A 26624-nucleotide genomic window follows, 5' to 3' on the forward strand; every position below is an offset into this window, starting at 1 on the left:
TCGCTACATTGGAGTTCGATCAGCTCCATTTGGAGGTTGGTTGGTGCGCTTTCCACGTCTACGGCAAACGGATTACTGAGCAGTTCAAACCTACTCTTTTGGGCTTCAAAGTCGGCAAATCGGCGTGTGAAGTCGGCGCTAAGTATGCCGAGCTTTTCAGCAAATTGTGCACTTTGGAACACAGAGACCTGCTCTTTCATAGTTTGGCAGCACGGGATATGGCCCAGGTTTTCTCGCAGGATTTGCATCTCCCACAGGCGCAGTTTGGTTTTAAATGCCTTCACCGCAGCGTGCATGTCAGCGATCACATGATCCCGCCCTTGAAGCTGCAGGTTGAGCGCATTGAGATGGCTTGTAATGTCACACAGAAACGCCCATTCACACCAAAACCCTTTGTCCCGGAGCTCTGTTGTGTCTTTCCCTTTGCTTTCCATGAACTGACATATTTCCTCACGCAACTCGAAACATCTGTTCAGCACCCTCCCCCAGCTTAGCCACCGCACCTCTGTGTGATAGACCACATCACCATATTCCGAACCAATCTCCACCAGAAAGGACTTGAATTGACGGTGATTTAAACCTTTGGCTCTAATGAAATTAACTGCTTGTGTTACAGTTCTCATTACGTGATCCATTTTCAAAGCTTTGCCACACAACGATCCCTGGTGTATGATGCAGTGATACACTGTCAGCTCAGCTGCGCCGTTCTCCTCCAGCATCTTCTCCCGAATCCTGCCCACCAATCCATTCTTTTGACCGCACATCGCAGGCGCCCCAATTGTGTTAGTCCCACCAGTTTATCCCAAGGCAGACCCATTTCATTCACACATTTGCACACCTCATCAAAGAGATCCTTCCCGGTAGTTGTGCCATGCATTGATTTCAGTCCTAAAAGTTCCTCTGTAACGCGCAGGCTCGAGTCAACTCCGCGGATGAAGATTGACAGCTGGGCCGTATCTGATGTGTCAGTGCTCTCATCCACAGCGAGGGAGTATGCGATAAATTGTTTTCCCTTTTCCGTCAGCTGTTGTTGTAAATTGGTGGAGAGCTCACATACACGATCAGCAACGGTGTTTCTGCTCAGACTGACGTTTAAAAAGGCTTGTCTTTTATCTGGGCACAAGACATCGCAAACTTTTAACAAGCAGTTTTTTAGAAATTCTCCCTCGGTAAAGGGCCGGGCGGATTTAGCAATCTCCTCCGCCACAATGAAACTGGCCTTTACAGCAGCATCACTTTGTATTTTGGCTTTAACAAACATAGTCTGCTGTGACATCAAACTTTGTTTCAACTCCACTACCTTCTGTAGCTTCTGTTGAATGTTCATATCCTTGTACTTGTCTTGATGTCTCGTTTCATAGTGCCGTCTTAAATTGTACTCTTTCGTGACAGCCACATCTGCTCCGCACACAGATAGGTACAGATGGGTTTGCCCTTCATATCGGTGAACATGTATTCAGCCTCCCACCTCTCTTGAAAAACCCTGTTCTCAATGTCCACCTTCCGTTTAGCTAACCGTAGCTAACAAAAAGTTAGCTAAAAAACCTAGGCTACTTCAGGTGATAAACAGTATGCGGCTGCTGCAGTAAACATTCTAGACTAGAGCGCTACAGGTAGTGGGGGCTGGGCTCGCGCTTGCGGGCCTCGATTGACGCATACCAGCGCAGCGCCAGTGCATTGTGGGACTTGTAGTTTTAACGCTGAAATGCGATAAACCGGCGGGCCAGTTCTGATAGACATTAGATATTATCTGGCGGGCCAAATTAAATTACACCGCGGGCCGGATTAGGCCCGCGGGCCTTGAGTTTGACAGCTATGATATAAATGAAGTAGTGTTCTGATTGTATGCTGTATGACAGATTGACATGATGATTTAATATGATTGATATTTTATCAGTTTTATATAACACAGTATATGATGACCATGATAAAATGCATATGATTAGATATAAATTACTGACAATGTTAAAGAGATGCTGAGAACAGGCTTACTTCCTGTCAAGGCCAAACGGTTTTGAATTTGAGAAAGCTGTTTCACACATTTGTTCAGCTTGGTCTGAAGATCATATATGGCAAGTTTCATGATGATTTGTGGCCTGTGGATATGTAATATTTATATTGACAACTTTCAACATGGCGGCCAATTTCTGATGTTGCCATGGGAAATATTTTATTAGCTATATGGGGCGGTCTGACAGTATCACCAGACATTGAAAATTTGTTTGAAATATACTCATGTGAAGCGAGAGAAGTTAAAACACATCTACATTAATAACAGTGACCCCTAGAGGTCGAAGGTCACCAGATCCATTGGGCGTCCCCATGATGATGTCATGGGTCTATGTACCAAGTTTGGTTATGATATGTCAAAGGGCTGCTGAGATATTGGCTTACTTCCTGTTTGGCGACTTCGTGGTCAAATTTGATTGGCTGTAGCGGCAGTATTGGTTATGATATGTCAAAGGGTTGCTGAGAAATTGGCTTACTTCCTATTTGGCGGCTTCACGGTCAAATATGATTAGATGTCGTGGATGTTTCCATGAGAAGTCATTTACTAGTTATAAGGGGAAGTCTGATAGTATCACCAGACATGGAAAATTTGTTTGAAATATACTAATGTGAAGAGAGAGGTGTTAAAACACATCTACACTAATAACAGCGCCCCCTAGAGGTCAAAGGTCACCATTCATTGGGCGTCCCCATGATGATGTCATGGGTCTATGTACTAAGTTTGGTTATGATATGTCAAAGGGCTGCTGAGATATTGGCTTACTTCCTGTTTGGCGATTTCGTGGTCAAATTTGATTGGCTGTAGCGGCAGTATTGGTTATGATATGTCAAAGGGTTGCTGAGAAATTGGCTTACTTCGTATTTGGCGGCTTCACGGTCGAATATGATTAGCTGTCGTGGATGTTTCCATGAGAAGTCATTTACTAGTTATAAGGGGAAGTCTGATGGTATCACCGGACATTGAAAATTTGTTTGAAATATACTCATGTGAAGAGAGAGGAGTTAAAACACATCTACACTAATAACAGCGCCCCTAGAGGTCAAAGGTCACCATTCATTGGGTGTCCCCATGATGATGTCATGGGTCTATGTACCAAGTACCAAATAATTGCAACCACTAGCAAAAAAAAAAACACAAATATGGAACCATTTTGCTCATGATTGCCAATAAGCCATCTTCAAACATCTCACTTAATAAAAGCGTTCTAAATTTTAAATGGAGTTAACAATGTAAACATGCACACATTTAAAAACAATAAATGGTTGAAAACATAAAGTGAAGAGTTAAACAAATGGCTAAATGGTTAGAGTTTGAATACATTTGAGATAATATAAACAATAGCTGTGCTGTAACAGATGGTAGTTTGAAATGGTTGAATCAAGTGTGTGCGCTTGTGCGTATGCAATGCATGCGTGTGTGTCATCACTTGCAGTAACCAGGAAGTGTTATTGACGTTACTCTTTCACATCTGGTTAATCGAGATAAGTTCACAAAACGATAAGGCTTGTACGGTTGGACTCCTTGGAGTCTTTCATATGGCATATCGTTTGTGTAGATATCATGACGTGAAAAAGATTGTTTACGTTAGCATTTAGCTTCTACCGGGAGTACATTGGATATGTAAGAAGCAGCTAGCCTCTAGCCATAAAAATGGGGGTCCCGACACACAAACGCCCGGTTTATAATAATCATATTTCCAATTAATTAATCATTTTAATCGATTGGACGTCCGCAACATCTGAAATGGTTAGCTTTTGTGGACGCCAAACTTGTAGCTATCACAACATCTGTGATCAGCTGTAGCCAAGGTTGGTGCAACAACCGCGCAACAGCCAGGCTCAGGCTGTTGCAGTTTTTTCTTCTTTAAGGTTGAAATACAACCACACTGCTGACTTGGTTTTTCAACAGGTAGCTCTTCATGCGCATGCGCCTTATTGACGACTAACAGTTGTTATCACGCGACACGCTGCGCGGGTCGTATCATATTTCTTTCTCCCCTCCGATATCTGATCCAGCGTAAATATCGGCCCGATGCCGTGGATCGGATTCAGACTTCCCTATTAAATATATTTGTACCTCGTTAAGCTGTTACAGCCTTTTAGGATATCCCAATATTGTGTTTTCTATATTTTCTAAAATATTAAACTTTAATGCATGAATATTTCTGGGAGACTTCAAACTTCACAATTCGGTAATATTTCTACATTTAAATTAAATCATCACATTTAGATCTTTGCACTGATCGAAAAAGAATTTCTATATATTTCTCTATATACATTTTTTCTATACTTATTTTATACGCGCTTCGTATATTTTCGCTTCGTCTCTTTGACTTCCATTGAGGTCCAGAGTGTGTGATTTCACCACGCTTTAGCCAAAGCAGGGTTTAATTAAGGCTAAACATTTCTGACATCATGGACACTTGCAGCGATGATATTTCATGAAGAGCCAATGATGGGGCATATAGATAAGATTCCATCTATCTAGCCTGATCATTCTTCAACCTTAACTCAATAACCTAGATGTGAACGAAGTCCCTCACCTTTTTTATCATCATTCTAATACTCACACCTGCAAACTTGACGCTTTTCCGCAACAACCGCCGTTTTCTTGGTCAATTGGGTCATTCACGTGAATCGCGTAGAACTGGAGAGGTTTTTTTAGGGGGGGGCAATCGGAATCTCAGCACTTAATTCAGAATCTTGAAGCACACAGTGCCAACTGAGCTCACCTTTGGATGAGCTTGCGTAATAGCCCCTTCACAAGCTCTTATTCCATACCGTATGAGACAGACGCTGGTAGCGTGAAGCTGTCTCTGCATATAAGACATTGCTTCCGCAGGCATTTTCCAAAGCCAGTCCTAACGACAAAATGCCAGCGGTGGAACGACATAACAATCGCCATCACTGTTTACCTGTGAAAGGGCATGGTTCCCTTTCAAAATGTCGATAGAAAGGTTTTTAACGAGATGGTCAAATCATTCGATCCCTGGTACGCGTTACCTGCCCGCACACACTTGAGTTGCACAGCCAAATTGAGATGCCAAAACTATACGGCAAGGTCCGCAAGCAAGTGGAGAAACAAATCCATACTATTAAACATTAGTGTTTTTCAGAGATGGAAGTAACTTGAATAACTTTTTATGCAGTTTTGCTGCCCTACCAGTATTTTACCCCTTCAGAAGCATTTATATCGAAATTAGAAGATAAAATTAACATACCGTGATATAATACCGTTACCGTCTATGCCTCAAATCATACAGTGATATACATTTTACTCCATACCGTACAGCCCTAATTTGAAGGAACTATCTTATGATAAATTTGAGGTAAGTCAAAAACAACAGCTATTTGTTTGCTTGATTCAACTAACGTTAGCTACCTCTTTTTTGATGTGATATAATTTACAATAATATTGTATTTTTAGGACCGAGTCAACGCCGAGTACGCACAAACGTAGACCTTGCATAAAGTTAGTAAATTCTAACAACATAGGGCTATTTAGGTAAATAATCTGGCAAGGGTGTTGTCCTAGGCTAATACACCAACAGCAAATTTCTGTATAATAAAGGGCTACATTTTGCATCCAAGTCTGTCATTTGAAATCTTTCCATTGTATTGTGTGCTACAACCTCCGTAATGAATCTTGACGCTAAATCCCGCCCAGGGTACCTCAGAATTCGAGCAGCTGTATATCTCAAAACACTGATCAGTCCTTGGACCGATGATTTCCCCCCCAATCATCACATTTTGATCTTTGCACTGATCGAAAAAGAATTTCTATATATTTCTCTATATAGATTTTTTCTATACTTATTTTATACGCGCTTCGTATCTTTGACTTCCATTGAGGTCCAGAGTGTGTGATTTCAATCCACGCTTTAGCCAAAGCAGGATTTAATTCAGGCTATACATTTCTGACATCATGGACCCTTGCAGCGATGATTTTTCATGTAGAACCAATGATGGGGCATATGGATAAGATTCCATCTATCTAGCCTGATCATTCTTCAACCTTCAATTCTTCAAGGAGTTTGTAGGTCTGAATACTAGTACTTATCATAGCATCATAGACTATCATACTACTACTTTTCATTCTACTTCTACAACTGGTACTTATCATACTAATAGGCCTATTGCACTTGAATTTACTCCATTCAGACTTTTAAATTTTGAACTCTGTTTAATCTCCATCAATCCCTCAATTGTTAAAAATCATTTAAAGACAGCAATCCAGTTCAGCATCAGTCTTCAAACAGCCACCAGTGACACCGCAATTTCTTCAGGAAATGCCTTTTCTAGCTGAACCTGTTGTTCTAAAATGGTGCAGAAACATCCCAGTGATGTCACTTTTGTAGGTGACAGCACTTGAGCCCAAATAAATGTTGCACTAATCTGTTACATTGTGTCGTTTCTTCAGTTGTATCTCCAGTATGTGGCTTCTCTTGAATTCCTTTTTTTTTTCCGTCTCTCTCCTGGTCGACAATGTTTATGTGCTTTATGCAGCTCTCTGCAGAGGGCATCACTGGCCAAGCCCCCAGTCAGAGCTCCGGGACGGATGCCCACGGCTGTGCATACGTACAGGGCTACATGCCTCTGTTCCCCCAACAGGGGACCTCGGCTTCTCAGCCAGGAGGCCCTCAGCCTGTAGCCCACGGACCACTCACACACTGCCTGCCAGATGACCATGGATCTTTGTCTGTGATCACACACACCACCACCGCCTCCTCCACCTCCGCAGTGCCCGGCGATGTGTCCTCCACCTACAACCAAGGTTTGGAGTACAGCTCTGCCCCCACGCAGGAGACCCAAACGCTCCCGGTGTCCCAGCTCCTGCCGCTGGCTTCCTGTCTGGCCAACAAGCATCAGACCTTCGCCCTGCCCCGACCCATCCACAACTCTGGGGGAAATAAAGCTAAAGGCCGCCACATGCAGAGAATTGTTCCAGCCAACAACCTACCTTCCTCTCATCTGGTGCTCACAGGTCAATCAACTTTTTCTATAGGATTGGTTTCACATGGCCTTCATAGACATTTTTATTTTATTTATTAGACAATAGAAAAGCTGATATTGTATGTTTTTTGCTTAAAGAGCCAGTGAACCCAAAACCAACTTTTGTTTGTTTTGTTTTTTATACGATCGTCAGCAAAGTCATCTATGCCATTTTAACACTTTGTCACTGAAATAAGTCCCCAGAGAAAGAAGGGCTAAAATCCTATGTTTTTTGTCTCCCCAAAACACTATGCGGAAAGTTCAACTCTGCTGTGAATGCAGGTGGTGTTTTGGTGTCAGTGCCTGTGTGCCTAGTCTGACGTCATGACGTCACCAAGGGGCACCGGCGGTCACTGCTGTTCAAATTCACACTTCACAAGAGCTAGCTCAGAGTTCAGTTCAGTTTAAAAGGAGCTAGTTCACGTTCATATTTCACAATTTTGAATTTGAACTCTGTTCACAATCCCAGAAAATTAACTGTGAACGTTAATTTCTTCTTGTTCAATTCTTAATTTTTTCAATAGAACCTCTCCTACCCATCCAGCCCAAGCTTCTCAATCATTTCCACTACCCACTTCCCAAACTAAAAGATTACTGTATACTACTATAGTATTAAGATTACTTTCAAAAGCCAAGAAAAAACCAATGCAAGGATGTTAAACAATGTGTCATTGTGTCAACAGTGAGTGAGCGTCATTCACCATCGCGAGAGCGAGCGTCGTTCACCATCGCGAGAGCGAGCGTCGTTCACCATCGCGAGAGCGAGCAGTGCTCACGCGCAAGTTCAGTAGCAGAGGGGTCCCTTCAGTTCACCGCTCTTTTATCGTTCATGCAAAACACTGCCGGCGGTGCGGTTAGTGTGAATGCACGGAGCTCTGTCTGGGCAGCTGCTGACTATGGTGTCCGCCTGAAAGTCTCTACTAAAAAAGTATCAAAGTTGCCCTGGGTCGTAACCATGGGGATACGAATTACGGCTTTCCTAAAACCCAGCCCAAAATACTATTTTAAATCAGTGTTCAAATTCCATTTGAAACACTTAATTCACCAGCTCTTTAAGACCAGTTATTTCCCTGATAGTGGGGAAAATATATTCCATGTAAATATATATACCATTTGCTAGAGGCGTTGAGCCTAGGTGCCTTACAGTAAAGCCAGTACAAACGTATATTAGCATGGTGCAAGCATAGTTATCTATTTTGCTGATCACTTTTGTTTCTAAGTCTAGTTCTCTAAACTTTAGTTACCTATTTCAGAATGTTATTGGATCATTTAATTATGAGTTGTATAAGCAGCACTGCTTTTATCAAGTTTACCAACGCTTTTTTTGCTTTTTAGGTCCGTTTTCTACTGGAACAAATGCTCTGATTGTAACACCAACACCGTTGAAGGCCGAAGTCGTTCCCAGTGCAGGAATGGTCATTACATCTTCCAGTCTGGGAGGGGTATGCTTTATTACACAGCCGCTAACCACTTTGCATTAGAATCACTTCCTGCTTTATTTCACTTACTGACGTATATACTTGACATCAGATTCACCTTCTGCTTCATAATATAACTATTTACTGCTCTTGTATCGGAATCAATTCCTGCCTCATAACAAACATGTCATGCTTCGTCAAAATCACTTCCTTCTTGATCACTTCCTGCTTGATCACACTTAATGCTTTACTTAATACTTAACCGCTTGCCTTACATCCGTCCGACTTCTGTCATTGTCCGATCTGCGTCGCGCATACGTGAACATATTGGTTTAGGGCAGGACTAGGCTTCACTTGTAGCTGCCCGGTGGGCGCCACCTTGTTTACACTGGGACTTTACGTACCAGTGTTCATCAACAACACATATTCGCTAAAGATATTCGAGGCTTGTAATTGACGATCTTCCTGCATCTATGCCTTACCACTTATTTATTTTTTGTAATGTGGCCGATATCATCCGAGATAAAACCTAGCTATTGAACAGTTGACCCAAAACACCATATACAATCATCATACCCGCCAGAGATGGCAATCTATTCATTGCAGCAATTATTTTGCCAACAAAATGCAATTTGAATATAATATTAAATTTAAATGCAATTTTTATAGGATCAACCATGTAATGGGCAAGGTATCCATATCATGGGTGTCACTACCCGTTTCACAGCCCTACTCAATCTGCAACATGCATGAGATGATGTTTTGTCTATTAAACACATTTGTGATAAGGATGAAATGCAAAAGCCTGCATTTTTCCAGTAAATGCTGTACTTTCTATAGCTTTGTTAATGCCTGTCCCTCAGGCCCCTGCGTATCACATCGTGCCACAGACGCACAAGAGTCCCCAGCCCATTGTCCCTAAAGAAGAGTCTTATTCCTCCAGCTGCAAGGGGCAGAAAACTTCCAGTAAGACCAGCAGCTTCTCCAAGCTCATCCTTTGATCCTGCACTTGTACATTTTTAACCAGATCAACCTCACTGCGTGTGTGTGTGTGTGTGCGTGTGCGTGTGTGTGTGTATGCACGCAGGTCAAGGCTCCCCATGTGGTCCAGATGGTTTGCACTCGCCCCTTGGCAGTTCAGAATTTTTAAAGAACGATCCAAACCAGGTGAATCTCTGTCCTGGGTCATCTGTGAGTTTGCTGCCATCTATACGTTAAAATCCATCAATCTGTCACCTGTCCTTAAAAAAACCAAATGACTTGTTGCAGTTGCTACTAGTGGTCCAATCGTAGAATTGTATTTGCTTTAAAGTGGTTTGCTTATAAATTAAAACATATTTCATTACAGTCTGGGCAAGCTAAATATGCTGCTGTTGCAGCCTGCATGCATGGGCTTATTAAATGGGCTTTAACTCTGTAATGCAAGATTTTTTATAGTCTGTTGATTTCATGATATAACATTTTTGTAGTTTATAACGTATACCTAGAAGATTCTTTGTTTTTTAATTCAAATGAAGTAGAAAAATATATATACATCAATAAAGACCACATTGCATCGTATAAATCCCTTTAAACTTCCCGGGGGAAGATGGGGCAAAGTTCTGTTTTTTGGTTGTAAGCATCTGTGTTTCTGATCTGTCTGTCAAAGAGCCGGAGAGTGCCCCACATCTCTGCCGAGCAGAAGAGACGCTTCAACATCAACATCGGCTTTAAAACCCTCTGCAATCTGGTGCCCACCCTCAAGGCTCAATCCAACGTAAGACGCTCATTTCCTACCCTAACCTTCATTAAATACTCTATACATAAAACCACTTGGTTAGGGCTATTATTTTGAATGGTGATTTGTTGTAATTTCTTTGTCATTTCGTTTTGGTATTTTGCCCGTAGTACTGTAAAGCCTATAACATCCTTCTAATATTCTCGGTTAAAGCTATGCCGTGCGTCTCTGTGTTACATTTACATTTAGGAAATTTATCAGACATTTTTATCCATAGCGACTTACAATAAGTACATTTGTCATAAGAAAGTGAAACAATATATCGCTATCGGTACAATCAGTGGCGGAGCCAGGAAATTTCATTGGGGTGGCCTATCTATCATTATTCGGGATTCAGGTGAAGGTGCAATAGAAAAAGTATTCAATATATCTAGGTTTTCCTTATTCCTACATACAAATTAACAAAGGAGCTAACACTTTACCGAAAATAATATATTCTGTATTCATACTTGTTTTTAAACTGTGTTAATTTACTGATTGCTACTTGTGTTTTTATTTGTATTGTACAACTTAGTCAAACAATGGTTGTACAGATGTACAATGACAGTAAGGTATTCTATTTATTAGTAGAGATGTCCTCAGTTTATGGCGACGAGCCAAGTCAATTCTCTCCATGTATCATCAGGAATACAAAACAAGGATGCAAAATTAGAAGTGCAATGTTTTTTTAATCAAGTCTGATCACAATATGGATTCATCTTGAAATTATAACAACAACAAAAAGTATAACATACATTATAGTACTATTGTTACATGACAATGAAACCCTAATGACTTCAGTGTAAGCAGTGTCAATGTTTCTTCAATTCTGTCTAAACATCAAACACAGAATAATAAACATCATATTCACAATGGGTATTAGGCGGACTCTGCAAGATTAGATTAAAATTTGAGCCACATTTACAATCATTGAGCAATCAGCAATCATTGCATTTGTGTGACCCTCTCTCTTTGCATGTGTGCAAAACCCTCCATCTCTGAATGTTGCCTTTTTCCAGTTTTATATCCCAAGGCTGATGTAAACACTGACTCTGTGTGTTGAAGGCCAAAAAGCCTGCATGCGTAACAGTATGCTGAGTCTTGTGTCAATGAATATTCTAGCCATGAGTGGATAGAGTACCACGATGCTCGAAAGTTTCTGCGCCTGTCGCCCTGGAGTGTCCTTGGATAGAGTTTCAGACGTGGCTGGACTGGACTATGAGCTCTTGATTTGGAAATGTCTGTTTAAAAAAGGAAAAAAAAGGCATATTCAATTATTAAATTACAGCAGAGATGAATAACAATCAAGATAACCTCATAAATGGGAGTGTACTATCCAATGTTACATCTAATGCATTATTGGAACTCTATAGTCTGCTTAAAAACGTTATAGATTTGAGGCCATTCATCCAACTCTACTCCAGTTGAGGTGAGTGGTGTGACTCATACCTGTTCATGAATTATCAGGCTGCATTTTAATATTGCCACTGTATCAGATTGGGCAAAACTCAAGTGAAATTCAAGTGTCCAGTATGTGTGAAAGAGTGAGTGTAGATCCTGGAGATCCACTTGGGCCACTCCTCATTGGAGGCTCCGCTCTCTCGCTGTCTGAATTTGTCTGCTGTGCTTGTTCTCTGGGAATTTAAAAATATATATAAAAAAAACATTAATAGGTGTTTAAAGTATTAGAGGTTCAAGGTCGTTCGGGTCATTTGTCACCGTTGTGATTGGCCTATCATTCATGATAGCTTCAACCTCACACAAGGCTGTCTGTAGAGATTCATTGTCCAATGTTTGTTCCTTTTAGATGCAGTACAGAATCTTTTTGACCAATCGAATGAGTCTCTCCCACACTCTGCCGTGGTGAGGTTCTGAGGGAGGGTTGAATGTCCATTCAATTCCTTCTTTGAGTAATGCCATTTGGATTTTTTCATTGTCCAGTATTCTCATGGATTCCGCCAACTCCTTTTGTGCTCCAATAAAGTTAGTGCCTTGATCTGACCGGATACTTTTTATTGATCCTCGGCGACTGATGAACCGACGGATAGCATTAATGCATGAGTCTGTGTTTAGGAAACTGGCAACTTCCAGATGGACAGCTCGGGTTACCAGTCAAGTAAAGATTACTCCCCATCTCTTGACATGAGCACGGCCACGTTTCACTTCAATGGGTCCAAAATAATCAACACCTACATGGGTGAAGGGTGGAAGATCTGGTGTTATTCGATCAGCCATTTTCTGGTCTCCTGCTTTGGCCTGTAGTCGTCTACGAAAAACACAGTCTTTAATGATCCTTCTTGCCAATGAGTTTGCACCTGACAGCCAGTACTGCTGATGGAGCTTAGAAAGCATGTGTCCTCTTCCTGAATGACCAACATGTAGGTGGTAAGTATTAACTTTGAAACATGAGAACGTTTAGGAAGGATTATTGGGTGTTTAACCTCAAGGGGTATCGCCATTTTACTGGTTCTTCCTCCAACTCTTAGAATACCACCGTCAATGATTGGATCCAGTTTGCACAGAGAGCTTCCCTTATTGCACTGTTATTCTTTCGCCAGTGTGGCAATTTCTTCCTTGAAGTGCAGTCTTTGCTCATATCCTATAATGGCCTTTTCTGCACTGTCAATGTCCTCTACGGTAAGAGTTAGGGCCTGTTTTGAAGGCATTTTGAGCAGAAGTATCTGGTCTTTCAATGACTTTCCATTGCCATTGGTCTTGGACCAGCATACAAGCAAATCCCTTTCCTTTTCTTTGCCCTCTGAAAGATAATTTTTTTAACTTCATCATCCAACCTACGGCTCTTTTTAGGCTGTTCCAGGATAATAGTACTCAATGAGTATACATGTTGGAGTTTTTTGTGTTGCAACAATGCTGGTAACATTAACTTCCTTCTGTACTTCCGGGTCATCGAGGAGGATGGCATTTCAGGCCATCAAGTTTTTTCAGGAACTCTGAACCATGAAGTCAACTTTTTGAAGTCAGGAATGGTTCAATGCTCAGTCCTCGTGATGCTTCATCAGCAGGAATTTGTTTAGAGTTTATAAACCTCCACTGGTTTACTTTTGACATGTTTTGAATGACTGCTATTAGTGAAACCTTCTGGTTCTGTTTCGGATATATTTCAGAACGTTCTTTTGTCAGTCAAAAAGGTAGACTCTTGGAGGTAAATCTGTAGCTCTGATTGAATCATTCTGTCCATTCGTGCAGCCAGTGTAGCAGCACTGAGTTCCAATCTGGGGATAGTCATTATTTTAAGTGGCGTGACTCTAGACTTTCCCATTACAAATGCAACATGAACTTCCTCAGCGTCATTTGTGATCCTCAGGTAAGTTGCAGTACCATAGCCTTGTTCACTAGCATCACAAAAGTTATGCAATTGTGCAGTTTTCACTTAACCAAATTTCTTGGGCTTTAGGCATCTGTTAATGTGAAATCTGGATAGCTGTTCTAGCTCTTTAAGCCAGGCCTGCCATTGCTTTCCGATTTCCACCGGAATAACTTGTTGTTGAAGGTTTGCTTAGTTTTGAATATGAACAGGAAGAGAAGACCAACAGGATCATAAACAGAGCTGACGATAGAAAATATATTCCTTCTGGTAAGGGATGTGCTTCTGTCCTTTTTCACAGTCACACGAAAGCTGAAGATATCAGTCTCAATGTCCCAATACATCCCTAGTGCTCTCTCGTTAGGCAGCTTTTCCCTGTCAAGATCCAAGTTCTTTACTTTTTTAGCCTTGTCTTCCTCAGGAATGGATGCCAGGACAGCTTGACTGTTACTAATCCATTTTGTCAGCTTGAACTCACCAAGAGAACAGATTTCTCTCAGGCTTTTAACAAGTTCTATTGCTTGTTTCTCTGTTGTTACTGACTTCAAGCAGTCATCAACGTAGAAGTTGGACTTGACTGTGCCAGCTACGTCTCCATCAAATTGATCACTGTTGTCCTCTGCAGTTTTTCGCAGCACTAAGTTTGCACAGGTTGGAGAGGATACAGCACCAAAGAGATGGACCTTCATTCGGTATTCCTCCAGATTCCTGCTAACGTCTCCTTCTGGCCAGCACAGAAATCTGAGCAGATTTGTGTCTTTTTCATGAGCACGTGCTTGGTGAAACATGCTCTCAATATCTGCCATAACGGCAATTGGCTCTTGTCGGAATCTGAGCAGAACTCCAATGAGCGAGTTTGTCAATTCTTGGCCCTGAAGGAGTACATTGTTCAGTGAGGTGCCTTTATAGGATGATGCACAGTCGAACACCACACGGATAGATTTTTTACGTTTATGGTAGACACCATGATGTGGTATATACCATATCTTGCCATTTTCCAGCATATCCTTTTTCGATGATGTCACTCATGAAGCCTTTATACTCAGTAGCATAGACTTGATCTCTTTGAAATTTCCTTTTTAGGTGAAATGTTCGCTGCTCAGCCATTTAGCGGTTGTTTGGCAATACAATTTTCCGATCACGAAGAGGTAAAGGTAAGTAGTAGTCGCCGTCTTTGAGTGTAACAGAACTTGATACAATCTGCATGAACATTAGGTCATCAGCTGACATTTCCCTTTTTTCCTCATATCCTCTGGGAAGTCGTGTGCATACTGTTTCTCTAGAAGTTGCTCAAGGTGAACAATTGAGATCCGGTTCACTGATGCCACAGGATGTTCATCGTCCGTGATAGGGTACCTAAGTGGACCATTAACCAGCCATCCCAGCAGTGGTTTGGCTGCATATGGACCATCCTTATGTGAATTGATGATTTTCCATGGTTCCATAGCCTTTGGTGCATTTACTCAGCATCAATCTCTTGTTGAGTATGTTTCTCTTTGTAACAGGAATCTTGTTCTGTGTATATACCTTTGGCAGTTTCAGGTATACATCCTCTTCAATAATGCTTACTTCTAGGCCCGTTATTTCGTAGCTCTTGACCGTTTTTTCCGTACCCATGGTCTGCAGAAGGAATACAGTTCTACAGCCGCTAGCGTTGAGCTTCCTCATTAGGGTTCTCTGTACAAAAGGTGTCCGTACTGCCCGGTTCGAGGAAGGCATAGGTTAGTATACTTTTACTTCCATTGCACAGTTTTACCTGCATCGGCACAATAGCCAGGAAACCAGTCATTGCCAGCCCCAGTTCCTTCACCTTCTCCTAGTGAGACGAGAGCACTGCTGATCGATGTCTCTTCAGGCTTTGGTCTCTGCGGTGCATTATGAGGTGAAGTAACATCTGTAGTTGGCTGAGATCTTTTAATGTGCAGAATGGTAGGGTGTTTGAAATTGCAAGTTTGACAGGTTATTCTTCTCACACAGTTTTTACTCATGTGTCCAACTTTCAAACATCCAAAGCAGAATCCATTCTTTCTAGGAAACTCAACTTTAGTTTTACGTGGCTGTTCATCCATCCTCTTGCATTCTGATAATGGATGCTGGCCAGCACAAAATGGACATGAGCCATAAGGAGCAGCAGATATTTTGTATTTAACAGGTGACTTTTCTGGTATCGTTTCTTCAACTCTGCTGTCGTACACCATTGATACTGTGGTAGCAAAGCTGCGCTTGTTCTTAATTGTGCTTGGTTTTGATTCAGCGAATGGTCTTACATGTTTTACTTTGGGAGGTTCAAGAATGTCACCAAAGAGTGGATCCTGTAGTATTTTAGCTTGCCTTTCAATATATACAACAAGGTCATCAAGTCTTGCCCTCCTTTGACTTCGCTCTAGAATGTGACAGGCTTTTATTCGCCATCTCTCTTTTATTTTATAAGGCAGTTTTGATATACTGAGCTCTAAGTTTGAGGGCAGGTCAAGCTCCCCCATATTCCTTAGATCCCGCATTGTATTGCAACAGCCTCTAAGAAAGAGCACATGGGAATGCAGTGCATTTCCATCTTCGGCATTTATGTTGTCCCAAGTTAGGGCCTTTGTCATATATGCATTGGCAATTCTTAATTATTCTCCAAAGTTTGCCTTTAGCATTCTCTTGGCTTCTGTAAACCCTACATCAGCGTTCATATGAAGACAGTTTTTAACCAGTTCTCTGCAGGGCCCCGAGGTGAATTGCTCTAGGGAGTATAACCTGTCCTGGTTATTACTGGTCTTGTCCTCAATGCCATGTTGAAATGCCCTTATAAATATTTGGTAGTTTAAAGGATTACCATCATAAACTGAGATCTCCATTGCAGGAAGTGAAGTCTCTTTGTGTTGAAGGACCAATAGGTTGGCAATATCATGTAGTCTTTCCATTACTGTTAATAAATGGTCATTATTGTTGGTCCCTTCAACTCGTTTCTTTCCATGGATCCATCCTTGAAGTCCAGTAATATCCCTTTGTTGAGGAGGCACAGGACTTGGGCTTTGTTGAGGGCTTACACCCATTCTGGTGCTCTTGGTTGTTGGTTTAACACCCTCAGGAGTGGGGTTTTGGGCATGGCTCCAATTTCATCAAATTTAATTGGAGATGGTTCGAGATCACTGTCAGGATTTCCCTCATAGTTTTCCAGATATTCATACATGGCATCATGTGGTGTTTCCGGTTGATACGATTGGGGAGGTTTTGCATAAGGCTCCCCATTTTCCAGAATTCTCAATCTTGCATCGGATTCGGCCAGGCTTTTCTCCAGTATCATTCGCTCCATTTTAGATTTTAATTGAGCCTCCTCCATTTCCAGTTCATGCTTTGCTTTTCCAGTTCAGGCCTGCTCCCCGTGCTAGGAGAGCCGCTCTGTGTGCAGCCACTTTAATGCGGGCTGAGTAAACTGAAGAAGTCGTTGATTTTGTTTTTCCTGAGGTTCTTGATGCATTAGAAATGCTGTCCTGTGGCCCAATGAGCCATTGAGGGTCCGGTTTTTTCCACATTTCCACATCCTTTAGAAAATTTCTGACATCTTTGGCTCATACCAGTTCATTCTTTCATGTTCCTTTATTTCATCAGATAATCACCTTTGCATATTTGCATGAATTTCCTCAAATTCCTTCAGAGACCTTTTAAATGTTGCAACGTCTTCATCTATCGTCTCAGCATTTCCACCAGGCACCAATAGTCTTTATTTCATTCATTTTGCACGTGCATGCGCCAAGTTTTCCTCTCCGCGATGGACTGAGTGACCTTAATTTCTCCTCTGCCATGCGGCGTCAACGTGAGGATTCTCACTTTCCGTGTCCATGATTATTTGGTTATCAGTTTAATTGAAGTCATTCGTTAAGGAACTGATGTACTTGATTCTCTCAATCCAAATATCCGTTCAACAATTGTTTTCTTTGATTGATTTCATTATGCAGAAAATGTATATCCCCGTGCCATATAAACTTCCAAAAGCATAGACATAATAGTTCTTCGTTTTATCAAACATCCAATATGCGCATGCAGGCATTTATTCCATTGTTTGACAAAGAGATCCTTTTGTTTTTATTTTTATTTGAACCACTACCACCAGCACCACCACCACCATTTATGAATCGCCAGCGCTTGGTTTACTCCCGGCTCCACTGTATTCGAAAGCAGTTGTAACTCAACGTCTTGAGGTTGTCAAGAGTTGATGCTCCACAATACGTAGTTTGTTAACTAAAGCTCCACAATGCGTAGTATTTTAACTAAATGTCGTGGCTTATTTTAAATATGCACGTTCTTTCGGGGTTGTGGGTTTTAGACACGCTCGCTCCTTTGATTCAAAAATAAAAGCCAGAGATCATCCATTAGCCTCGCGGTATTTATTTCACCGAAAGCAAAAAGAAAACATGAGGATCAACATAAACCTTTTCTAACATATATCTAAAGAGCTCTCACTGAGCGGTTACAATTTTTTACCGCTTCCCGTCTACCTATTCACCTGTGGCCCCTCTCCTAAATACACACAGGTGCGCTTCATTAACCCAAATACGGCATCCCCAACATGTCAAATGCAAAATATGTTTTTACTAAATGAAAACAGATAAAACAATTAATTCAAATAACCAAGCCAAAACCATCTTGTATATTAATTAGTGCTGTCAAGCGATTAAAATATTTAATTGCGATTAATCGCATTAATGTCATAGTAAACTTGTGATTAATCACACATTTTTTTCTATTCTAAATATCCATTGATTTCGTGCTGCTAGCCTTTTAGTGAGATCAGAGACTGTTGAGAAGGACAGTAAGAAGAGAGACCCGCAGTGAATCGACCCGGTCCACTTGACATCGGGTAGGTGCATGACAGTGGTAGGCCTACCGTAAAACTTCAATAGCCCAGGCTTTTATTTGTTTCAATCACTGAACTTTCGAACAAAACTTTTGCTCAGCAAAGACGGGAAATACTATTACATTTATTATTTAAACCAGTATGAATATTCCTACCCTACGTAGGCCTATACACATTACCAGGCTATCGAATAACGCCCACACACACGGTGGCGGAGTGTGTGAATTCCCGGTGGCCCGTTAACGTTTCGGGGCTGTCGGGCTGATTACTGCGGGATAACAATATTGCGTTTATAAAAGTTCCTGGCAGCGCCGTCCGGCAGCCTGAACTGTGCAACCGCAACCTCTCTCACTCACTCAACAGACACAACACATACAACCTGTCACGACGCAACCAATTCGATTTTGTCTAGAGGGGAGTAACTGAGCGGCCCCTCCCGAAGTGGTACAGCCCAGGTGGGCCTTGAACTGCGATTGGTCAGAAAGACGTAACAGCTAATGAATACATTGAACTCTCGTGCAGGCTCGAACAGAGTGACACACAAACACACACACACACTTTTAAGGAGTTTTTCACCCGCTCCGTATCCTTGCTTGCCCCAACAAGTTTGTGCGGCGTGCTTGTTGTTTTGTTTCCGGTGTAGCTAGATCTGGTATGGTGTTGTAGTTTTTCTAACGTGACTAGTTGTTGCTAGACAGCAGGTGAAAAAACTACGTTTGCCAAGCTTAAAGAGAGTTAATAGCGCAATAAAAAAATTAACGCCGTTAATAATGCGTTAAACTGACAGCACTAATATTAATAAATAAATAAAACATATCGGACCAAAAATGGCTCTAACACAAGGTGTGAGATGACGAGCGCCTCGAGCAGGAGCTGAGCTGCTTCCCTCGTGAGGAAGGTTCGGATCCTGCGGATGTTGTAGAGAGCAATCTGCAGGATCGGGCCACCGCGGTGATGTTTGCGGTGCAGCACAACTGTCCAGTACCACACCAAGGTTTCTGACAGTTGGTGATGGATAAACAGCGATGGTCTCAACAGTGACCAGTAGGTCCATGTGAGGGCAGTCTTTCCCTGGCAAAAGGAGGAGCTCAGTTTTATTGAGGTTAAGCTTCAGGGGATGGGTAGTAGTCCAAGTGCTGACGTCTGCCAGACATTCTGAGATGCGTTTTGCAATCAGGATGTTGTCAGAGGAGGGAAAGAGAGGAATAGCTGAGTGTCGACCGTGTGATGTGATTACAGAGCCCAGGGATCTGGTTTATAGGTGTTGGTAGTGACTTAAATATACTGGGTTAAAGCTATGCCGTTGGTCTCTGTGTTGGTAGTGACATTAATATACTGGGTTAAAGCTATGCCGTTGGTCTCTGTGTTGGTAGTGACATTAATATACTGGGTTAAAGCTATGCCGTGGATCTCTGTGTCGGTAGTGACTTTAATATACTGGGTTATAGCTATGCCGTTGGTCTCTGTGTTGGTAGTGATGTTAATATAATGGGTTAAAACTATGCCGTCGGTCTCTGTGTTGGTAGTGATGTTAATATACTGGGTTAAAGCTATGGCGTGGGGCTGTGTTGGTAGTGACTTTAATGATTCTGTATCTGATTCTGAGCAGTTGTCCAACAAAGGTGGCTTATCCTGTATTTCTACTTGACCTTTCAGATCACCAACGCCACCACACTGCAGAAGACGGTGGAGCACCTGGGCAAGCTGCAGCAGGACAGGCAGCAGCTGCAGGAGGAGGCGCGCCGGCTGAGGGAGGAGGTGGAGGAGCTCAACGGCTCCATAAGGTGACCTCCTCACGCTGAGGAACATACTGATGTTCACTGACCGCTGATTCTCTCGGTGCCCAAATGTACTTCAAACATAATCGATGGTTCTGTGTTCTTCAGGATGTGGAACAGCATGCCAGAGTACAATGCATCATTTTAATGGAATTACCTGCATTTATAATCACTGAAGTGTGTCAACATTTAAAAATTCTCTTATGTCTCATTGGTCAGTCGTTGTCAGGAGCAGCTTCCTGGTACGGGGGTCTCCATGACGAGGAGTCGATTCAACCACGTGCATGAGTTTGAAGCCTACGTGAAGAGCCGCACACTGCAGAACTGGAAGTTCTGGATCGTATCCTTTAACCATCTTATCCCGAGAGGACCCACAAAGTTAACCCTTATGTCTTAACCTTTTTACTTTTGTCAGCCAAGTTGTGTTTGATCGCTAAATCCCCCATAAACTGATTATTTAGTGTCTGGTCACTATTTTTTAAATCAAGCAAGGTGTTTACATTCATTTTTACTGAGTATGAAGATAGTGTTTGACATGAAATAGGTAAATTGCGTTCATTCAGAAGACAAGGCCTTTAAAGCCATCTAGTGGCTTTATAATGCAATTTTGATATTTAGATAGAGGGGTCAAATGGGTTATCGAGATATGCACCGGTGTGTGTCTCATCACATTTGTATAGACTCTGCTTAAGCTTACCTCTTCCTATCTTTGCTCTACTTCAGTTTTTATGATTGATCAAATCTCACCCAGGTAATCCTTGGATGTTGTGCCCTGGCCTTGGCCCTATAGTGCTTTCTTAGGAAAAATCATTATGGCATTTATTGTTTACATGATGCAGAATTACATTAAATAAGCTCTAAATGAGTACTGGTTTCTTTAAGAAATGATGCATGTAATTAGTTGTGTGGTTTAAAGTTATAGCCTATGTTTGAGAGTCAACTTTTTGCTTAAAACGCATTTTATAATTACAATAAAATGCTGTGAGGACTCCTGGAACTTGGGCCCTTTACTTCATAATCCGCCTATGCTTATGATATTACTGCTTAACTCTTCTTCTCACCCTACATGCATTTGCATCCCTGGTATTATAGAGCTTGGCGTACCATATACGTACCAGATAGTTGATGTAATAGAGCTTTACGTACCATATACGTACCAGATAATTTATATAATAGAGCTTGACGGACCAGATAGTTGATATAATAGAGCCTTACGTGCCAGATAGCTGATATAATGGAGCTTTACATACCAGATAGTTGATTTAATAGAGCTTTACGTACCAGCTAGTTGATATAATAGAGCTTTACCTACCAGATAGTTGATATAATATATAAACTAGATAGTTGATATAATATATAAACTATCAGCTTTACATACCGTATACGTACTAGATAGTTTATATAATTGATCTTTATGATCTCCAAATGGACGAGATAGCTCATGCCATGAAGCTTATACCACAGCATTGTTGAATACTTACATTTACATTTACATTTAGGGCATTTAGCAGACGCTTTTATCCAAAGCGACTTACAATATACTTGATTCTCTGATTGGTTATTAACACATATAGCTTTACACACCGTAAACATAGCAGATAGTTTTCTTGTTGTAAAGCTACAGTAGTCTAGCTAGCCTGTTCAAGTAAGAGAAATTGAGCCCAGATCCTGAGATTGACGGTTCCAATTGAGCATGAGGGATATTGAAGAGAATGAGGTAGCCTTGCCTGACAAGCGCAGGGAGGGATGATGTTAGGGAGGCATTATCTTCTGCTTTATGCCAGTCAGTGATTGTGATCTGAATCCAATCAACTATTTATTTGTAGGTTATTATATTTTTGTATATAAAACTGACATCAAACTGCAATGTACTCAAGGCAGAATAACTTAAATATGACAGAGGGAGACATTCACTATGATAAATCAGCATTGAGAGTCTAGTTTGATTCAGTAACGCTGAACTATATTTTTAAACATTTTCCTCTTGCCTTAGTTTTACAATTTGAAATATAGTTGCAAGCAACCATGATGAGGTCCTTCTGTTTGAAGAGTATGGTGGGCATTATTTGATACGACCCCATGGTCATGAGTCCGACGAAATACCACTACACTACATGGACTGTAGAATACCAAGGGCAGATTAGAGTATATTTTGAGAAATAGAAGTCTTCCGTACGTGGAGGTATGGTGAGCTTGGTCGGTATGTTAATATGGCATTGCTATGCCTTAAAAACTGGTTTACTGGGAGTTAACATATCAAAACCATTACCAACCATTTTTGGCACACTGTGTCAAAACCCACTGTCAAAACGTAAGTTTGCGAAATAACCTGTGTACCTCTTTTAAGGCCCAGTCTGCGTTATAGAGAGAGAGGCTGCGGTTCAGAAAGTCAACTTCAAACAAATGCCTAAAAAATAAAAAAAAACTATCGATTTCAAATTTGGCATTGGCATTTGGGTGTTTGGTCGAGTTGTAGCCATTGCATTAAGTCTTAATGATCTGACCATATGGTTTGTTCATCATGACGATTGGTGCATGATTAACAATTTACATCAGCGAGTTTAGTATTTTGTACTTCAAGTGCATATTATAACGCGACTGGTAGTTAATTCTGGACCATCCTTTTCATCCCTAACTCATACAAGTTCTACAAGCCTGCCAATTTATACAACTTTTGACCATGTCGTTTTTGAGATATGGCCGAATGTGTGAGGAAAAATTAAATAATCATACTAATTACTAACAAATACAATAGGGTTCATACGTTTTTCGTAGGACCCCTAATAATAAAGTTCTCCTACCCAGGTCTTGTTTTTTATAGTCTGCTGTATTAGAAGTGTTAACTGCAGGGGTGCTATTTACCGATCCAACATTAAAAACAAGGGTCAAATACAAATGTAAACCAGATGTTTCCTTGACATCGCAAACACAACAGATCTCGATAGAAAAAACTACGTTATAGATAAAACTCACTCATATCAAATCAGTGTTGGTGTCTGTGGTATGAGTGTAACATACCCCAATGGGTGTCCCGGCACTGGGTAGGTCAGATGACTCATTGACCTGGATAAGAAGCAAAACAACAAACGTCGGGGAATGGGGCCTTGTATTTCATCTTGTTCTTTTTGCTTGGGCACAAGGCCAATGTTTGTCAACTTCAGTGTGTGTGTGTGTGTGTGTGTGTGTGTATAGACATGATCCTTATCTAATGTGTTCCAGTTCAGCATCATCATCAAGCCTCTGTTCGAGTCCTTCAACAACACTGTGTCCACGGCTTGCGAGGCAGAGCTGTATCAGACCACCTTAGAGTGGCTGGACCACCATTGCTCCCTCCCTGTGCTCAGAGCTAGTAAGTATCCCCCTCCAACCCCCCCGAGGCTCAGGCCACTAGGCATGTTTTTGTGCGCACACATGTGCCTGCATGACGATGTGTTTGCATACAATTTCTCTCGGATTACCGGCAACATTTAACAGTACAGGATGCTCACTGGGATTTTTATTTTGTAACGCCCACATCTAAGCATTGCTGTCTCAGATAGGATGCCGTGATGCAACCTGACGTCAGAGATCCCTATCTCACAAAAAGTTCATAGCTAACAAAGGGAGTTCCTAGAATGGAGGCACAAACATTATTTTGAAGTGAATGACTAATTTTGACCTCTTTTTTTTTTTTACCAAGAATGTATTACAAAATAAGTTGTTAATGAAGAGCGATGAAATGTTTGCTTTCGAAACACAATGGGGCTCTTGCAGCATACAAGTCGAGCCATCCATTTATTTCATTATTATTGTATATTGAAACACTTTTTTACCTTTTTTAGAGTATTGCTTGCAAAGATTAGTGACTTAATTGTTATTGAATACAATTGGAATCCATTGGTGTGTGTGTGTGTGTGTGTGTGTGTGTGTAGTATCACACCTATAACATGTCTTTACGCTCGGCTCATGGCTCAACATGTCCATATGTCCTTGTTTTCCAGTGGTTTGCACCACCCTTCGACAACTAGGGACAAGGACTTCCATCCTCACTGAGCCGTCGCTGCTGCCAAAAGAAGCCTTCCAGGCCATCGGAAGTGCCCAGAGGCCTTGTGGGGACTCATAGCCAGGCTATTGACTGCTCCATGGGCCTTGTAGAGACACATAGCCAGGCTATCGTCTGCTCCATGGGCCTTGTGGTGACACATAGCCAGGCTATCGACTGCTCCATGGGCCTCATGAGGACTCATAGCCAGACTATCAACTGCTCCATGGGCCTCATGGGGACTTGTAGCCAGGCTATCAACTGCTCCATGGGCCTCATGGGGACTCATAGCCAAGCCAGGATGCCAACTACTCGGAAGTGTTCTTAAAGGGCCTCATTGCCTGGCTACACTCCAATGCTAGACTGAGCTTGGATCAACACTGTGAAATCCAGTAAGCATGGCTCGCCGGGTGGGTCAACCAGGTTTTCCTAATGGGCGTTGAAGCGTTTTCATTGTTATAGTGATCATCATAGCTGTTTGGGTGTCTGTCAAAATTTGTTCACATATTGCCACAAATGAAAATACTGTTTCTTAGAAGTGTGTATTTTTGTAATAACACCAAAAACTTTACATGGACACTGGTATAAGTGTTTAGCTTCAAGAACAACGATAAAAACCACACATTTCTTTCTTTCAATGGAATAAGTGTATCTTTATGTATTTAAGTTTAAAAGGAAAACGGATTGAATGCTTTTCTGTGATTTTTGTGTGTACCTAAAATAATGAGACGGAAGACCCTTTTTAAAATAGGATTAGTTATGACTAGGATCATGCTAGTCTTATTTTTCGATGTTCACATGATGAAGGTGGTTATTTCATCCAAGCCATCAAGGCACCATCCTGTTGGGCGTTTTTTGCTCTCGTTTCTCAGGGTTTATTCAGCTTATACCAACCAGCTGCTGGGGGTTTTCCATTAATGCTGAAGTACTCATGTTTTCTACTTCCAATGGTCTGCTCCACTTTTGTATGACATATTTGCATGCAATACGTTTCTTAAAAAAATAACTACTTTTCCATACAGTTGACCACATAATAAATAGCCTGAGTGAAACCAATTTTCAATTAACCATAAACTGCAGTACCAATATGGACGTACACAGGTATTTCTGTGTTACAGGAGAGGTCAATCCAGCTTCATTATTTTTCTCAGGGCTGGGCTGTTTGACTTTATTATGCTTTGGTGGAAACCAAATGAATAAAATAAATCTGAATCTTTCAATGGAAATCTATTAGCTGTAAGGTTTTGATATTGCATCTTTTACTTCAGTCCACTGGGTAGGCTGGTAGACTGATCTATCCAGCACCAATCTAGGTGGACACGCCCACTAGTGATGTCATATGGGGCAGATTTTCGAAACTGCTTGTAAGGCTAATCACACTCACACCTGGTGGTATAATATGTCCCCTTTAATCTGTTTTCTTTTGAAAATACCTTCAGAAAATATTTTTACATATTCATAATTACAAACTCAGGCAGTCGAGTGCCTTGTGTTTTTGTATTTATTTCTTGAATGCAAAAATTGTATTATGAGTGACCAACAGTGTAGCAAAAAGCAATGCAGTGAGGGATTGTTGGTGGGATTAATGTTCTGGTCTGTAGGATGATGGATGATGATAATGGATGATGGCGGTCACCTTTTCAAAGTGGCTGTTTTTAAAAATATTATAATGGACTTTTTAATGAGTCAGTTCTTCTGTAGTTTTTCATCGTCAGTGGGGGTTATATTTCTACTGCGGACAACCAAAAAAGTGTAGACAGGAATAATTACTTTTGCAGTATTTCATTAGCTTTACGTTTTTAGCATGGAGAATATTCTAAATAAATTACCTGGTTGACCGTAACATAAGGTCCCTTGGGAATCTACACGAAAGTTTGGCCTCTGTGTTGGCTTGCATACTCTTATTCTTTTATTGATTTTTGATCAGTGTCATTTATAACAAGTAACTATACTTTATTAGAAAAGTTTTTTTTTAATGAACATTGGATATTCCACAGTACATCAATATGCATACTTATTTTGAAGGCAATGTGCCTTATGTTTCTGTCTTTGAGACGGTAAAGATGTGTTGGATGGTAAGACTTTTTGTGTTTGTCAATTTCTAATAAGTTCCAAGACCAATCACAAGATTGCTTTGACATTTTACTTCATTTTGAAAAATTGCATTTACACACAACACACAAAGTTAGTACATATATGCCTCTTCCAACACATATATAGTAAAAGTAAGAAAATATATAAAAAATACTGTATAATTGAATAAATAATTTGTGTTGACCTTACATTCGTGAAAATAATGACTTCTTTAACCATTGTGTGAAAAAATCCAATAGGCACTGGAGATACTGAAATTCATCGTGGGTACTCTGGAATGCTGGGACAAAGCATCCCGCCATCGGCCGGGGCAAATTGTATACGTCTTGAATGGCCTGTGCAATATCCATCACCTCCTTAGTGACTTCAGGGACCAAGTGGCTTGTG

At 41.2% G+C, this 26624-nt stretch overlaps 1 protein-coding gene across 3 annotated transcripts in view; it reads left to right on the forward strand.

Annotated features, from left to right (window-relative positions):
* Window positions 1–26344, forward strand: part of mlxip (MLX interacting protein) — a 63712-nt gene extending 37368 nt beyond the window's left edge. For 2 of the 3 annotated variants that reach the window (XM_079752313.1, XM_079752315.1), the window contains 9 exons: window positions 6517–6994; window positions 8338–8444; window positions 9284–9386; window positions 9508–9611; window positions 10069–10176; window positions 20001–20128; window positions 20342–20462; window positions 23342–23471; window positions 24103–26344. In XM_079752313.1, coding sequence (XP_079608439.1) covers window positions 6517–6994; window positions 8338–8444; window positions 9284–9386; window positions 9508–9611; window positions 10069–10176; window positions 20001–20128; window positions 20342–20462; window positions 23342–23471; window positions 24103–24224 — 1401 coding nt within the window. In that variant the 3' untranslated portion in view covers window positions 24225–26344. The remainder of the gene's footprint in view (window positions 1–6516; window positions 6995–8337; window positions 8445–9283; window positions 9387–9507; window positions 9612–10068; window positions 10177–20000; window positions 20129–20341; window positions 20463–23341; window positions 23472–24102) is intronic. The other variant, XM_079752314.1, reaches the window with a different exon arrangement.
* Window positions 26345–26624: the final 280 nt, after the last annotated feature.

This window comes from Pollachius pollachius (assembly GCF_949987615.1).
Source record: "Pollachius pollachius genome assembly, chromosome: 1".
NCBI classification, from domain to species: domain Eukaryota; kingdom Metazoa; phylum Chordata; class Actinopteri; order Gadiformes; family Gadidae; genus Pollachius; species Pollachius pollachius.